This window comes from Oncorhynchus clarkii, chromosome 17 (genome assembly GCF_045791955.1).
Source record: "Oncorhynchus clarkii lewisi isolate Uvic-CL-2024 chromosome 17, UVic_Ocla_1.0, whole genome shotgun sequence".
Taxonomy (NCBI): Eukaryota; Metazoa; Chordata; class Actinopteri; order Salmoniformes; family Salmonidae; genus Oncorhynchus; species Oncorhynchus clarkii.
Genome location: NC_092163.1, coordinates 47366016 through 47381675, shown reverse-complemented (window position 1 = coordinate 47381675; position 15660 = coordinate 47366016). Strand labels below are relative to the sequence as shown.

Below are 15660 nucleotides of genomic sequence, written 5' to 3'. Positions count from 1 at the left end.
TAGGAACACCTATGTGAGAATGCTTTTCATTGACTACAGCTCAGTGTTCAACACCATAGTGCCCACGAAGCTCATTACTAAACACCTCCCTCTGCAACTGGATCCTGGACTTCCTGTCGGGCTGCCCCCAGGTGGTAAGGGTAGGCTACAACACGTCTGCCACGCTGATCCTCAACACTGGGGCCCGTCAGGGGTGTGTACTTAGTCCCCTCCTGTACTCTCTGTTCACCCACGACTGCGTGGCCAAACACGACTCCCAACACCATCATTAAGTTTGCTGACGACACAACAGTGGTAGGCCTGATCACCGACAACGATGAGACAGCCTATAGGGAGGAGGTCAGAGACCTGGCAGTGTGGTGCCAAGACAACAACCTCTCCCTCAATGTGAGCAAGACAAAGGAGCTTATAGTGGACTACAGGAAAAGGCGGGCCGAACAGGCCCCCATTAACATCGACGGGGCTGTAGTGGAGCGGGTCGAGAGTTTCAAGTTCCTTGGTGTCCACATCACAATACCACATATGTCTCAAGTTTTGAGGGACCGTGCAATTGGCATGCTGACTGCAGGAATGTCAACCAGAGCGGTTGCAAGATAATTGAATGTTCATTTCTCTACATAAGCCACCTCCAACTTTGTTTTAGAGAATTTGGCAGTATGTCCAACCGGCCTCACAACCGCAGACCATGTGTAACCACGCCAGCCCAGGACCTCCACATGCGGCTTCTTCACCTGTCCAATCTCCTGAGACCAGCCACCCGGACAGCTGATGAAACTGAGGAGTATTTCTGTCTGTAATAAAGCCCTTTTGTGGGAATTTTTTTTATTCTGATTGGCTGGGCCTGGCTCCCCAATGGGTGGGCCTGGCTCCCAAGTGGGTGGGCCTATGCCCTCCCAGGCCCACACATGGCTGTGCCCCTGCCCAGTCATGTGAAATCCATAGATTAGGGCCTAATGAATTTATTTCAATTGACTGATTTCCTATTATGTTGAAAATAGTGACACTCATTTTGTGTTATCATGGTCCAAACACACCAAGACAGTTGTTAAGAGGGTACCCCCTGTATATAGCTTCATTATTGTTATTTGATTGTGTTAGTTTTTATAGTTTTTTTATTTTGTTAATATTTTATTAACTCTTTCTCGAATTGCACTGTTGGTTAATGGCTTGTAAGTAAGCATTTCACGGTAAGGTCTACACTTGTTGTATTCGGCGCATGTGACAAATAAAGTTTGATTTTATAATATGGTCTGAGGAGAAGAATATTTGCAAGCCAGGCATAAAGCCAATATGCTGTGATAATGTATTAGGCCTACTGCACAAACCTCATTCCTACAGAACTGTTTTGATTAGGTTACTGTTACATGTTCATGTTTGAGCGGTAGATATCGGCTTGCTTTTTGACTGCGAAAGTTATCTTGACTCAGAAAACGTTCAACCCTAAAGGCAACACAGAGACAAACAGGTTCCGCCCACGTTACAGTTTTGTTAACCTTCCCCCACAATCAGGGAGCCAGTTCATTCTGTCGCGATATCTTCATCCACACCACACAAAACATTACTCGGGTGTGTTGACTGCCCTCATTTAATCTAGTTTTTTTAAGAACAGTATTCATATTTTTTTGCGTATCGTAGGCTACTAGAAAAATGCATTCCGGGGCATTGGAAAGAGCTGGGTCACCGAGGAAAAGGACGCTTTCTCGGGGAGTGAGCGAGGATGAGTCACTTCGCAACATTATCAAGGAGGTGAGCGTCGAGAAATCACGTCGTCTTTGTTTAATACGACATTTACATGAGGCATATAGTCTATTTTCTCAATTATCTATTTTTATTGAGTAATTTGAGATTGTAGCATATCCTACTAACATTTACATTTAGCCAGCTTAGCCTTGGCAACATTACTAGTGGTTACAGTCGAGAAGATTCATCCTCTTACAGTAAGCCACTGCCTGTTTATATTTCTAGGAGTTTGTTTACTTTGTGGTTTTTAACCCTTCTGTGTACCCTACTGCTCATTTTCATTTCGACTCTCATCCCAGTGTTACTATAGCATGTGGTGTTAAATTGAATACGGTTACGTGCACACGTAATGTGATTATTGTGGATTGTCCGATACATATAATAGTTCACTTAAAACGTTTATAAACGATAAATATGGTTTGCAAGAAGAATCATTTTCCTCATAATCCTGTTTAGTCTACATGGACATCTGAAATCAGGCTACCTTATGGCACATTGATAAATGCAGACTAGGTCGGTGTACCGGGGCTCGAAATGCGGTAGTCCGGCCCTGATTGTAACCAAACTATGGACATCTGAATAGCCTTATGTTTAGCTTGCTACTTAAACGCCAGAGAAAAATGGTTTATTCTCCTAATCTCTGTCTAGTGTCTACCCCATTAGGGCACAAGTAAAAAAACAAGTATGGCTGCTTTCTTACAGCGTGCATAGAATAGGGACGACACATTGCATGACTAATGTAGTTAGAATTCAGTCATCAGTAGTTCATCATACGTTTCTTTAATTATTTTCTTATTGGTAGACCTACCAGAACTGGACCTAGAGGTTTGCCTAAAATCCATGTTTCTATCCATATGCTGTATGAATGAATATAAATTGTGTTGACATGTAGCCTAGGCTATTAAACAGTAGCAATAGCCCACTCATTTGATAGAGCATCACTCATGAATCCATCTGTAAAACAATCCTCCCGCATCATTATCTAGCCTTAACCCTAAATATATGTAACTATGTGATAACATGTAGGCTAATTTTCAATAGCAGGACACTCATTCGATTGAGCATCACTGGAGACCTCATACCTATCTGTAAAATAAGCATCCGGCATCATATAGCCTGCTCTTCACTTTGTTTAAAAGGCTTGGGGATGGTATAGATTTTATTGATGGGCCTGCTAAATCATCTTAACATATACCAGCTGACTATTGGATGTAAACAGTTATTCCCACACGCTTTTGTAAACATATACAATCCCGAAATCAGCTGTAACTGTCAATATTGAAACGATTTGAGTGAACCCTGATAAAGAAACACATGTATGGTGAAATTGCGTCCAGACTCGGTAGACTCCTCTTCACCACTCTATAATATCAATTCACGCTCCTCAAATATGATTAATTCGTTTCTCTAGCTCCTGATATCAGTGCATAAAGTCTCCTAAATTAGCCTAGTGCGCCCAGCTGCGTACTAGGGCGGAGCTCGTGTTCCCTGGCTAAACAAGCTGGCTAGCTGAACTATGCTAGTTTGTCCTTATTTCCAAACTTCATAAATACTGCAGCCTCAACAACTTTGCTAGTTATACAATCATGTTACTAAGAAACGTGAAAATTATATCTCATTTTATTTTGTTGAATAGTCATGATTGGTTCGAGATATTTGGCATATGACGACGGTGGCGAAGGATATCTGCTAGTTAACGCGGATCGAAGTTCAGTTGAGATCAATTAGTGTAAATTACCGGACGTTTCTGACTGGTCTTGGAACTGTGACAACAGGCATCCTCTCCCCTTGGCTCGACTGGATATCTAGTGATTTTGCCAACACAGCCAGATATGTACACAGTCCTGTACCCTTAACCTTTTTAAACTGACTACCGTATTTGGTGATTAATTCAGACATTGTTAGTATAATGAGCAATGCAGGAATGTCACAATTTAACTGTCACGAGAAAATAGCAACTCTACAACGCGCCAATTGCTACAATGATTGACTATTTTACTTCCTGGCACGAAGGGTCGTCGGAGCTTCTCCTCGCCACTCTATTATGGCTCTGCCTGAGATGTATTTTTGTTCCTTTGTCAGACGGAGAGTTCGACCAGGCGTCTGACGCACAGTGACAGCAGAGGGGGGACCCTCAAGAGGAGAAGTGGGAGTCAGGTATAATAAGTGTAATGGATGAAGGGCAATTCCATGCTAACAGAATGATGCAGACTCAAGTTTTCACATTTAGATGTATGCCAAACAAAAACCATTGATTGCAAAGTTAAACAAGCCGTACAAATCTATACAAAAGGAGTACACTGAACATAAATATAAACTCAACATGTCAAGTGTTGCATTCATGAGCTGAAATAAAAGATCCCAGAAATATTCCATGTGCACATAACGCTTATTTCTCAGAAATTGTGTGCACAAATTTGATTACATCCCTGTTAGTGAGCATTTCTCCTTTGCAAAGATAATCCATCCAACAGACAGGTGTGGCATATCAAGAAGCTGATTTAACAGCATGATCATTACACAGGTGCACCTTGTGCTGGGAACAATAGAAGGCCGCTCTAAAATGTGCAGTTGTCACACAACACAATGCCACAGATGTCTCAAGTTTTGAGGGAGCGTGCAATTGGCATACTGATTGAAGGAATGCCCATGAAATTTGTTGATCAACTTTGCTAGATAATTGAATGTTCATAAGCCCCCTCCAACGTTGTTTTAGACATTTTGTCAGTACGTCCAATCAGCCTTACAACCGCAGACTACGTGTATAGCGTTGTGTGGGTGAGGGGTTTTCTGATGTCAATGTTGAACAGAGTGCCCCATGGTGAAGTTGTGGTTATGGTATGGGCAAGCATAAGCAACCGACAACAAACACAATTGTATTTTATCGATTGTAATACCGTGACGAGATCCTGAGGTCCATTGTCATGCCATTCATCCCCCATCATCCCCTCATGTTTCAGCATGATCATGCACAGCTCCATTTCACTGTATACCTGTTGTATTCGGAGCACGTGACAAATCAACTTTGATTTGATGTCGCAAGGATCTGTACATGTCCCAGTTCTTCCATGGCCTGCATACTCACCAGACATGTCACCCATTGAGAATGTTTGGGATGCTCTGGATCGACGTGTACAACAGCGTGGACCAGTTCCCACAAATATCCGGCAACTTCGCACAGACCTTGAAGAGGAGTGGGACAACATTCCACAGGCCACAATCAACAGCCTGATGAACTCTATGCGAAGGAGATGTGTTGCGCTGCATGAGGCAAATAGTGGTCACACCAGATACTGAGGGGTTTTCTGATCCATGCCCCTACCTTTTAAAGCTATCTGTGACCAACTGATGCATATCTGCATTCTCAGTCATGTGAAATCCATTACATTAGGGTCAAACATTTTTTTTTTCAATTGACTGATTTGGCATGGGTTCTCAGATCCTCAAACAGTTCTACAGCTGCACCATCAAGAGCATCCTAACTGGTTGCAACTGCTCGGCCTCAGATCGCATAGGCACTACAGAGGGTAGTGCGTACGGCCCAGTACATCAATGGGGCCAAGCTTCCTGCCATCCAGGACCTCTATACCAGGCAGTGTCAGAGGAAGGCCCTAAAAATTGTCAAAGACTCCAGCCACCCTAGTCAGACTCTTCTCTCTGCTACTGCATGGCAAGTGGTACCGGAGCCAAGTCTAGGTCCAAGAGGCTTCTTAACATTTTCTTCCCTCAAGCCATAAGACTAATTTCAACTACTTCTCAACGTCCATGGACCGGTGTCGGTCGGTGCTCATTGGGTGAGTTCGCTGGTTACAGTAAATGGAAAGAGAGGGGCCTCATGGGTAGGTGTCAGTGAGAGGTGACATTAACAGGAGAGTAGTGGTGCCTGGAGAATTTAATTAACATTTTTTAAATGTAACCTTTTATTTAACTAGGCAAGTCAGTTAAGAACAAATTCTTATTTACAATGACGGCCTACCCCAGCCAAACCTGGACGATGCTGGGCCAATTGTGCGCCGTCCTATGGGACTCCCAATCACGGCCGGATGTGATACAGCCTGGAACCGAACCAGTGAATGTAGTGACGTCTCTTGCGCCGAGATACAGTGTCTTAGAACACTGGGTAGCTTTCATTTGACACTAAATTTGATGTGCTCCTATGAACTTCACATGTTGGTGCTCATGGATCCTTTTACATGGAAATGGCCTGAAGTTACTGGCATAATTAGGTTTGCGGCCCAAATGCCACCCTATTCCCCATAGGGCTCTGGTCAAAAGTAGTGCACTATATAGGGAATAGGGTGCCATTTCGGACACTGGCCTACTATGGTCTGTCATTTTAAACATGATTACTTCTGATTCTATCACTGTTATTAAATGTACAGAGTATACTCAAACTTCTCATATATTACTTGTTGATGAGTCTTGTTTACCTTTGTCTTGGTCATTTCAGCAGTCTGTGGAAGATCAGGAACTGATGGAACTCCCTGAGATGGTGATTATCCGCACAAGCTGTTTTAATTATGTTTTGCAGGATAACTTTTTCATATTTTAGCAGTATAACCAGTTCTACTGGATGTCAAATTAGACATTCTCACAGCCTGTGCTGCATATTCAAAGGGTGCACACTCTTTATGAAGCTAACACCAAATAGCCCAGAAATATATTAGAAATAACTTTGCTCCAGTTCGATTATGTGTTGTAATGCCAGTAACTCTACCATATAAAGAAGACAACCCTGGTATGACGCAGATAAGGACGACCATGGGCCAGAAATAGCGATCAGAGCAATGACATCATTATCCAACAGCTGATGAGTAAATCACATGTTAATTAAACCACTGTTGTTGCTAGTGTGATTAGATGAAGCTGCACACTGTCATGCCTAATGTATATTGTTTGTCTGAGATCCAAATGGTACCCTATTCACTTTTGTCAAAAGTAGTACACTATAAAGGGAATAGGATGCCATTTGGTACAGATCATTTTTCTCTTAGCCATATGAAGCTGATATGCCTGTGTATACATCAATCAAGCTGCCCACTGATGACTAATGAATACATCTCTCATGCAGAATGACCTGCAGGCGAGCTACGACGATGTGTTGCAAGAGCTGCGTGGGCTGGAGCTGCAGCGGGAGACTCTGTTGTTCCAGGTGGACGTTCTGCAGGACGCCCTGGAGGGGGCCGAGGAGATGCTGGCTGAGGCCCAGAGAGAGGCCAGCCACGCCACCATGGTACACCTAGTCATACACACTAGATGCTTCCCAAATGGCACCCTGTTCCCTACATAGTTTACTACTTTTGACCAGCGCCTATAGTGAGAGTGCACTATATAGTGAATAGGGTGCCATTTAGGACGCACTCACTCCTTTCTAGCCATGAATCCGCTAAAGCCACATTCCGAGAGGCTTAAGGGTGGGGTCATCGCTCTAAAAATAGCTGATAGACAAATTTATTGAGGAATGTTTTTCCTTGCAGTAACTGTGATATGTGGTTGTCTTACCAACCTTTAGCAGAATGTACTGACTGTATGTTTCTCTGGATAAATTGCCAAAATGGAATGTACATGTAATATACAGTGCCTTCGGAAAGTATTCAGACCCCTTGTATTTTTCCACATTTTGTTACGTTACAACCTTATTCAAAAATGTATAAAAGTTTTTTTACTTCATCAATCTACGCACAATACTCCATAATGACAAGGAAAAAGTGTTTTTTTAAATACATTTTTGCTCATTTTATAAAAAACAAAATTATGAAATCACATTTACGTACACTACCATTCACAAGTTTGGGTTCACATAGAAATGTCCTTGTTTTTTAAAGAAAAGCTAAAGAGATCTTTAGTTTCCTGGCAATTTGTCGCATGGAATAGACTTAATTTCTCAGGACAAGAATAGACTGACGAGTTTCAGAAGAAAGTTCTTTGTTTCTGACCATTTTGACTCTGTAATCGAACCCACAAATGCTGATGCTCCAGATACTCAACTAGTCTAAAGAAGGCCAGTTTTATTGCTTCTTTAATCAGAACAACAGTTTTCAGCTGTGCTAACATAATTGTAAAAGGTTTTTCTAATGATCAATTAGCCTTTTAAAATGACTTGGATTAGCTAACACAACATGCCATTGGAACACAGGAGTGATGGTTGCTGATAATGGGCCTCCAAATGCCTATGTAGATATTCCGTTAAAAATCAGCCATTTCCAGCTACAATGGTAATTTCTAACATTAACAATGTCTACACTGTATTTCTGATGAATTTCATGTTATTTTAATGAACAAAAATGTGCTTTTCCTTAAAAAACAAGGTATTTCTAAGTGACCCCAAACTTTTTAACGGTAGTTTAAGTATTCAGACCCTTTACTCAGTACTTTGTTGAAGCACCTTTTTGCGGCCATTACAGGCTAAAGTCTTCTTGGGTATGATGTCACGAGCTTGGCACACCTGTATTTGAGGAGTTTCTCCCATTCTTCTCTGCAGATCCTCATAAGCTCTGCCAGGTTGGATGAGGAGTGTTGCTGCACAGCTATTTTTAGGTCTCTACAAGATGTTCGGGTTCAAGTCCGGGGTCTGGCTGGGCCACTCAAGGACATTCAGAGACTTGTCCCAAAGCCACTCCTGTGTTATCCTGGCTAGGTGCTCAGGGTCGTTGTCCTGTTGGAATGTGAACCTTTGCCCCAGTCTGAGGTCCTGAACCAGGTTTTCATCAAGGATCTCTCTGTACTTTTGCCCTGTTCACCTTTCCCTCGATCCTGACTAGTCTCCCAGTCCATGCCGCTGAACAATATCCCCACAGCATGATGCTGACACCTCCATGCTTCACCGTATGGATGGTGCCAGGTTTTCAGACGCTTGGCATTCAGGCCATAGAGTTCAATCTTGGTTTCATCAGACCAGAGAATCTTGTTTCTCATTGTCTGAGAGTCTTTAGGTGCCTTTGTTAAACTCCAAGCAGGCTGTCATGTGCCTTTTACTGAAGAGTGGCTTCCATCTGGCCACTACCATAAAGGCCTGATTGGTAGAGTGCTGCAAAAATGGTTGTTCTTCTGAAAGGTTCTCCCATCTCCACAGAGGAACTCTAGAGCTCTGTCAGAGTGACCATCAGGTTCTTGGTTACCTCCCTGACTAAGGCCCTTCTCCCCCGATTGCTCAGTTTGGCCAGGCGGCCAGCTCTAGGTTAGAGTCTTGGTGGTTCCAAACTTCTACCTTTTAAGAATGATAGATGCCACTGTGTTCTTGGGGACCTTCAAAGCAGCAAACATTTTTTGGTACCCTTCCAGATCTGTGCCTCGACACAATCCTGACCTGGAGCTCTACGGAACAATTCTTTCGACCTCCTGGCTTGTTTTTCTTTTCTCTGACATGCACTGTCAACTGTGGGACCTTATATATAGACAGGTGTGTGCCTTTCCAAATCATGTCCAATCAATTTAATTTACCACAGGTGGACTCCAAGTTGTAGAAACATCTCAAGAATGATCAATGGAAACAGGATGCACCTCGCCTCAATTTCGAGTCTCATAGCAAAGGGTCTGAATACTTATGTAAATAAGGTATTTCTGTTTTTTATTTGTAATTCATTTGCAGCAATTTTGAAAAACCTGTTTTTTATTTGTCATTATGGGGTATTGTGTGTAGATTGCCTAGGGTTTGTATTTATATAATACATTTTAGAATAAGGCTGTAACAACAAAGTGCGGAAAAAGTCAAGGGGTCTGAATACTTTCTGAAGGCACTGTACATGTAAAAAGGTCCTCGTGGAGCAACGCAATGCTCCAGTAGGAATGTCCAATTTCCTGTGTACCAACTGTGGGTCCCAACACACCGTTTTAAGAACCAACACTCTAAAACACTTAACTACCCTCTGCTGAATTGATCTAAAGGGTCATAAATGGACTGACGCTGCTAATGTGTCTCTCTGCACTTGTAGGAGGTGGAGCGAGAGAGAGAGGCGAAGAGGAAGCTGGAGGACATCGTCAGTTCTCTGATGCAGGAGGTGGAGAGGCTAAAAGAGGTAATGGGGGATGAGGAGGATGGGCTTACATAATCATAGAAAGAGAGACAAGTACAGCAGGCTTCCTGGTTTTGGGCATAAAGAGTGACTAATGGCTTGTTGCTGCATGCCAGCTCTGGTTAGTTGCGTAACTCTTTCGTTTGTCAGGGGAGTGTTCTCTTGTTCTTTCAGCTCAACTGTGCTTTGCTGAACTTGACAGAATGAAGTGTTTCAGCTGCTGGGAAATTCCAGCCTGGGCGACAACCTCCCACCATACCTGTTATTCTCACTCTGTGTGTGTGTGTGTGTGTGTGTGTGCATGCACATTATCATTCCTAAAGTAGGGCAATTTTAAATGATTGACAGATATTTGTTCTGGCCCAAAGCCTATAAAATGAGATATGTTTGATAAAGTTATACTTGCTACGTGTTGACTAGAGTCCTGTGGAGTACATTTTGTACTCTAATCTAAAGAGAGCAGCACACAGCACAATATAAGATGGACAAATTTCCCTCAGGGTTCAACCCGCATCCTTATCACAGTCCATTTATCTGCTACTGAGGCTTGGGGCAGATTAGAAGGGAGTTGCCTGTTTGCAATTTAAAGCCCTAAGAAGAGCTCAACAATATATCCTAGCTGCCTCTATATTCTATATCCTCCTCACTTTAAGAAACCTCAGATTTTCAAACAAAAACATTTTTGCATTGACTGATACATTGGTTGTAATAATTTGGTCATCTGATCATCAGCATGGACTTGTGGTTGGGTAAGTCCAGTGTGACAGAAGGTTGTGTGTGTCCCGTCAAATGGCCTCGGCCTTGTACCCAGTGCTTGCTCAGCTCTGCAGTAGGATGCCCTGTCCAATTACTGACAGACATACAGATGCTGCCTGTTTCCTATTGCAATCAGGAAACGGCCACGTGACAATTGGCCTGGCTAATTTCCCAGCCAATGCCTCAAGCCATGCAAATCAAGCTATGAATATATTGATACAGTGTAGCACAAGATGTACCAGAGACGAGGCTATACAATTAATTTGACAGAGATTTGGACTCATATTTGTAATAGTAGCAGCATTATATGACTGTACTTGTTGAATCTGGTTTTCATATCACCCACCTCTAGCCTTGACATTTTATCTGGTTGCACAGTATGAAAATCAAAATGTAAAATGTTCTTCCTGTTTCCCTGCTGTACTTAGGTCTGTACAGTTTTGTGTCCCAAATGGCACCCTATTCCCTATATATTGCACTACATTTGACCAGAGCCAGGTCAAAGGTAGTACACCATATATGGAATAGGGTGCCATTTGGGACACAACCCTGATGTGAACATTATTAATATAGCTGTTGTATCATACTGTTCCACAGGAGAGGAACACCATATCAGCGGTCCCAGTGTACACACTTGTCAAGGAGCAGGAGAGGGAAGATGAGATGGCTAGACAACAAGCCCCAGAGATGAAAATCAAAAAGGGAGCACAGGAACAAATCAGGGATGCACCAAGGGATGAGGACAATTCTCGCCAAGATGCACCTCTCTCTATTATCCGATTGGACAGTGAGGGCCCCGGGCCCAACAACGGGCTATCATCTGAGACCAGCACTGGGGGGCTGCTCGCTTCCTTCTTCAAAAAGGGGAGGGGGGAGCAGCCTTCTGACAGTATGACCCGGGCCTCTCCTCTCCACGTTGCCCGGCTGGTGTCCTCTGAGGATGTAGCAGATGGGGCACAGGACAGCTTCACCAAGTTCACAAAGATAGTCAACAAGACCTTTGGGCCGTTGTCACTCGGTAGCCAGACCCCCGGGAGCAATCAGGAGGAGAACGGGCGTGACCTCTCCCCCGACAGGAACAATGACACAGACAGCATCAGTGCCTATGAAGATGCCTGCGCTGACATGCCCGAGCTGGAAGAGGGTGACGGGCCAAGGCTGCCCCATGATGAAGGCTCCCCAGTAGATGATGAGGGAGACCTGTCGAATGGCAACGAACCCAAGAGCCTCAAAAACCCCAATGAATCTTGCATTCTGTCGTAAGAGCTGCAGAACTGTTGTGCTACGAAGGATCAAATCTTCTGAGATCACTGCTCTCGCTCCGTCCGCCTCTTGATAATATATGCCATTTAGCAGACGCTTTTATCCGAAGAGACTTACGTGCATCCAGTTTTTTATTACGTCTTATGTTCTTGGACCTGTACTCTCCATTTACACATATAGAAGGGTAGAGTCAATCTTGGGAGTTGTCTTAATGCTACCAGGCAGCGTGGAATTCCAGTCATGCCTACAGCCAATCTCTCTCCATCCGCATGTTTGGCACGACTTGCAAGGTTGCACTTACGTGTTTTTTGTGTGTTCCCCCCCCCCCCCCCCCCTGCTGTTCGGCACAAAAGGCAAATGACCTCTCTCTGTTTCTTAGTGACTGATAATCACACAAGACTGTTTGCGTACACTGAACTATCAGATATGTCAGACCTTTTGCATTCTAAACAGGCAAACTATGTGATTCGTAGATTAAGACGATTATAGTTGTTTTTATGCTCTTAAGTTTAGACGCTGGCAAGATTGTAATCACAATAGCAGGCAGCCAAGGAGCTAGCTACTATATATTTGAATAATTCCATTTATGGGTATAAAACCATAATGTTTTCACTGCCTCACTGGCCTTCACAGGGACATTTCATTTGATCTTCAAGAAGGATTTGGTGCCTTTCCTGGCTCACCTTAATGCATTTTATGAATATGGAAGATTAACTTGAAAGATGTAACTGAATTTAATCTAGCTTTAGTACGATACTAGCATGATTTAAAAAGTAACGACATTCCATTTAATAGTAAAACTTTAAGGATACCTGATAATGTATATGTACAGTAACAGTACTGCATGCTACTTGTCAGGTCATGTTTGCACAGTCACAGTGAAACTACTGAATTGGTAGACCTTACATGTTATTTTGTATCTGGCATTGCTGGACAATGTACCCTTTGTTTTTCTTCTCTCTTCCCATAACCATTAACATAAAATCTGAGGATAATCTTTTGACTTGGAAAGAGTTACATAAACATTGCTACCTATTAATCTTTTTAGGAGATTTTTGCATAGTCCCAAAGGCACCTTATTCCCTTTTTAGTACATTACTTTTGACCAGGGCAATATAAAGGGAATAGGGTGTAATTTGGGACGCATACTTTATCAACATTCCTGTCCATGTTTGACACTAGCGAGGTCAAATGGAATTGATCTGTTTTCCAATCCTTACATTGTTGAACATTTTCAACAGATACTGCGTTTGTAATGAACTTGGGGGCAAATCTTACAATGCCTTCAACACTAGGTTTTGTGTGTTAGACTTTATCTCAAGTCAGAATGCAGCTCTTGGTAGTTAAATGGATGTCAAGTTCGAAAGCACACTGAAACACACTGAAATAATTCCTAACTGATACTTGTGACGTGATTTATATTCTGTTTATTGCCTGAATTTCTGTTTCTGCGGGAGATAGTCTTCAGAAAGTATTCCCACACCTTGACCATTTCCACATTTGTTGTTACAAAGTGGAATGGATTTAATTGTCATTTATGTTAACGATCTATACAAAATACTCTGTCAAAGTGGGAAAAAAAATCAAATAACATTGTATTACTGGAAAATAAAACACAAAAATATCTAATTTGCATAAGTATTTAACCCCCTGAGTCAATACATGTTAGAATCACCTTTTGGCAGCACTTACAGCTGTGAGTTTCTGGGTAAGCCTCTAAGAGATTTGCACACCTGGATTGTACAATATTTGCACATTATTCTTTTTTTAAAAATCTTCAAATTCTGTCAAGTTGGTTATTGATCATTGCTGTACAGCCATTTGAGTCTTGCCATTTTCAAGTCTTGCCATAGACTTTCAAGACGATTTAAGTCAAAACTGTAACAAAGCCACTCAGGAACATTCAATGTTTTGGTAAGCAATTCCTATGTATATTTGGCCTTGTGTTTTAGGTAATTGTCCTGCTGAAGGGTGAATTTGCCTCCCAGTGTCTGTTGGAAAGCAGACTGAACCAAGTTTTCCTGGAGGATTTTGCCTGTGCTTAGCTCTATTCCTAGTTTATTCTGTACAGGCTACCTTCTTTCCACTTTGTCATTTATGTTAGTATTGTGGAGTAACTACAATGTTGTTGATCCATCCTCAGTTATCTCTATTCACAGCCATTAAACTCTGTCACTGTTTTACAATCACCATTGGCCTCATGGTGAAATCCCTGAGCAGGTTCCTTACTTTCCTTAAAGAAGGGTGACTGTACTTGTAGTGACTGGGTGTATTGATACACCATCCAAAGTGTAATAACTGCACCATGATCAAAGGGATATTCAATGTCTGCTTTTTTACCCATCTACCAATAGGTGCCCTTTGCGAACCATTGGAAAACCTCCCTGGTCTTTGTGGTTGAATCTGTGCTTCAAATTAATTGCTTGACTGAGCAACCTTACAATTATCTGTATGTGTGGGGTACAGAAATCAAATCAAAGTTTATTTGTCATGTGCGCTGAATACAACAGGTGTACATTGAAATGCTTACTTACAGGCTCTAACAATAGTGCAAAAAAGGTATTAGGTGAACAATAGGTAGGTTAAGAAATAAAACAACAGTAAAAAGACAGACTATATACAGTAGCGAGGCTACATACAGGCTAATTGATGTAGAATGTACATGTAGATATGGTTAAAGTAGCTCTCGGAGATGGGGTAGTCATTTTAAAAATCATGTTGAACACTATTGCAAGTCCATGCAACTTATTATCTGACTTGTTAAGCACATTATTACTCCTGAACCTATTTAGGCTTGCAATAACGAAAGGGTTGAATACTTATTGGCTCGACATTTCAGCTTTTCATTTTCAAATAATTTGTATAAATGTATTAAAACAATTACAAATTGACGTTATGGGGTATTGTGTGTAGATCTGTGACACAATCTCAATTTAATCCATTTTAAATTCAGGCTGTAACAACAATGTGGAAAAAATTTGAGGGGTATGAATACTTTCTGAAGGCACAATATGTACTTTACTCGGGAGGTTTCTAAATGTGCAATACTACCTGTTATGTTGGTGAATGGTTGTGTCTTATCCAATGCTCCTTGATGTCACAATTTATCTTGAACATTTAGGTATTTTTTTCTGAAAGCAACTTTGATATAAAAGTTGTTTTTCAGCAGAGTCTTGGCACAAAGTGTGTGTTATTTCAGCATGCCTCTGCTAATGTAAATTTGCACTAGTTTTGTGATTTGCACCTCCAAACAGGGTTTGCTGCATCATATTATGTTCTAAAATGGCAACAAAAAAATATGGGGAAAACATGTTCCTGAGTGGTAATGCTTATGCTTTATCATATTTTCACCAAATAGTTAAAGTATGTATTTTTTGAATGAATTCTATTCTTTTAAAGAATAAATATTTTGTACAGTGCCACGTGTTTTTATTTCAGCTTACATTGTTTTCTGTTGTCATGTTAAATAATGATTTATTATCAAACTGCACATGAACAGAAAATACAAACAAGTAAAGGATTCAATAAGAAAGTCGCTTAATTCGTAAACATACAAGACATTTGGACTGCAGTACAGGATATTATTTATGGGCCAATGCACATTGTGATAAAAAGCTTGATAAAACAAGACTTGAAATTAAATCCAGTGGGCATATAGTGCTTTTTATAATTGTATGTTGGAACACCATTAGAAAATGATATAGGCTACTTTGTGTTTAGAAAACATAATACACAGAAACAGCGGATTATATGAAACTTTACAACCGTAATATTTGCAGGGAGCCATGTGTCTGTGGTAAAACATGCCTTGTCATGGACGGAAACATAACAAGCAGTGTCGCAGTTGGCAAATTGGATAAAGGACGTTGATTTCATCAAACCACAAAAA

General features: G+C 41.6%; 1 protein-coding gene across 1 annotated transcript; it reads left to right on the top strand.

Moving 5' to 3' along the window:
- Positions 1-1422: 1422 nt before the first annotated feature.
- LOC139370991 (leucine-rich repeat flightless-interacting protein 1) lies at positions 1423-15190 on the top strand. The gene is made up of 6 exons (XM_071110947.1): positions 1423-1746; positions 3823-3897; positions 6191-6232; positions 6812-6973; positions 9672-9755; positions 11106-15190. The coding sequence occupies exons 1-6, from the start codon at positions 1648-1650 to the stop codon at positions 11769-11771; spliced, it is 1128 nt and encodes a 375-aa protein (XP_070967048.1). The 5' UTR covers positions 1423-1647; the 3' UTR covers positions 11772-15190.
- Positions 15191-15660: the final 470 nt, after the last annotated feature.

Coding starts and splice junctions, on each gene's coding strand:
- LOC139370991 (XM_071110947.1), top strand. CDS start 1,648: ATGCATTCCGGGGCATTGGAAAGAGCTGGGTCACCGAGGAAAAGGACG. Junction 3,898..6,190: donor AGAGGAGAAGTGGGAGTCAG/GTATAATAAGTG, acceptor TGGTCATTTCAG/CAGTCTGTGGAAGATCAGGA. Junction 6,233..6,811: donor TGATGGAACTCCCTGAGATG/GTGATTATCCGC, acceptor TCTCTCATGCAG/AATGACCTGCAGGCGAGCTA.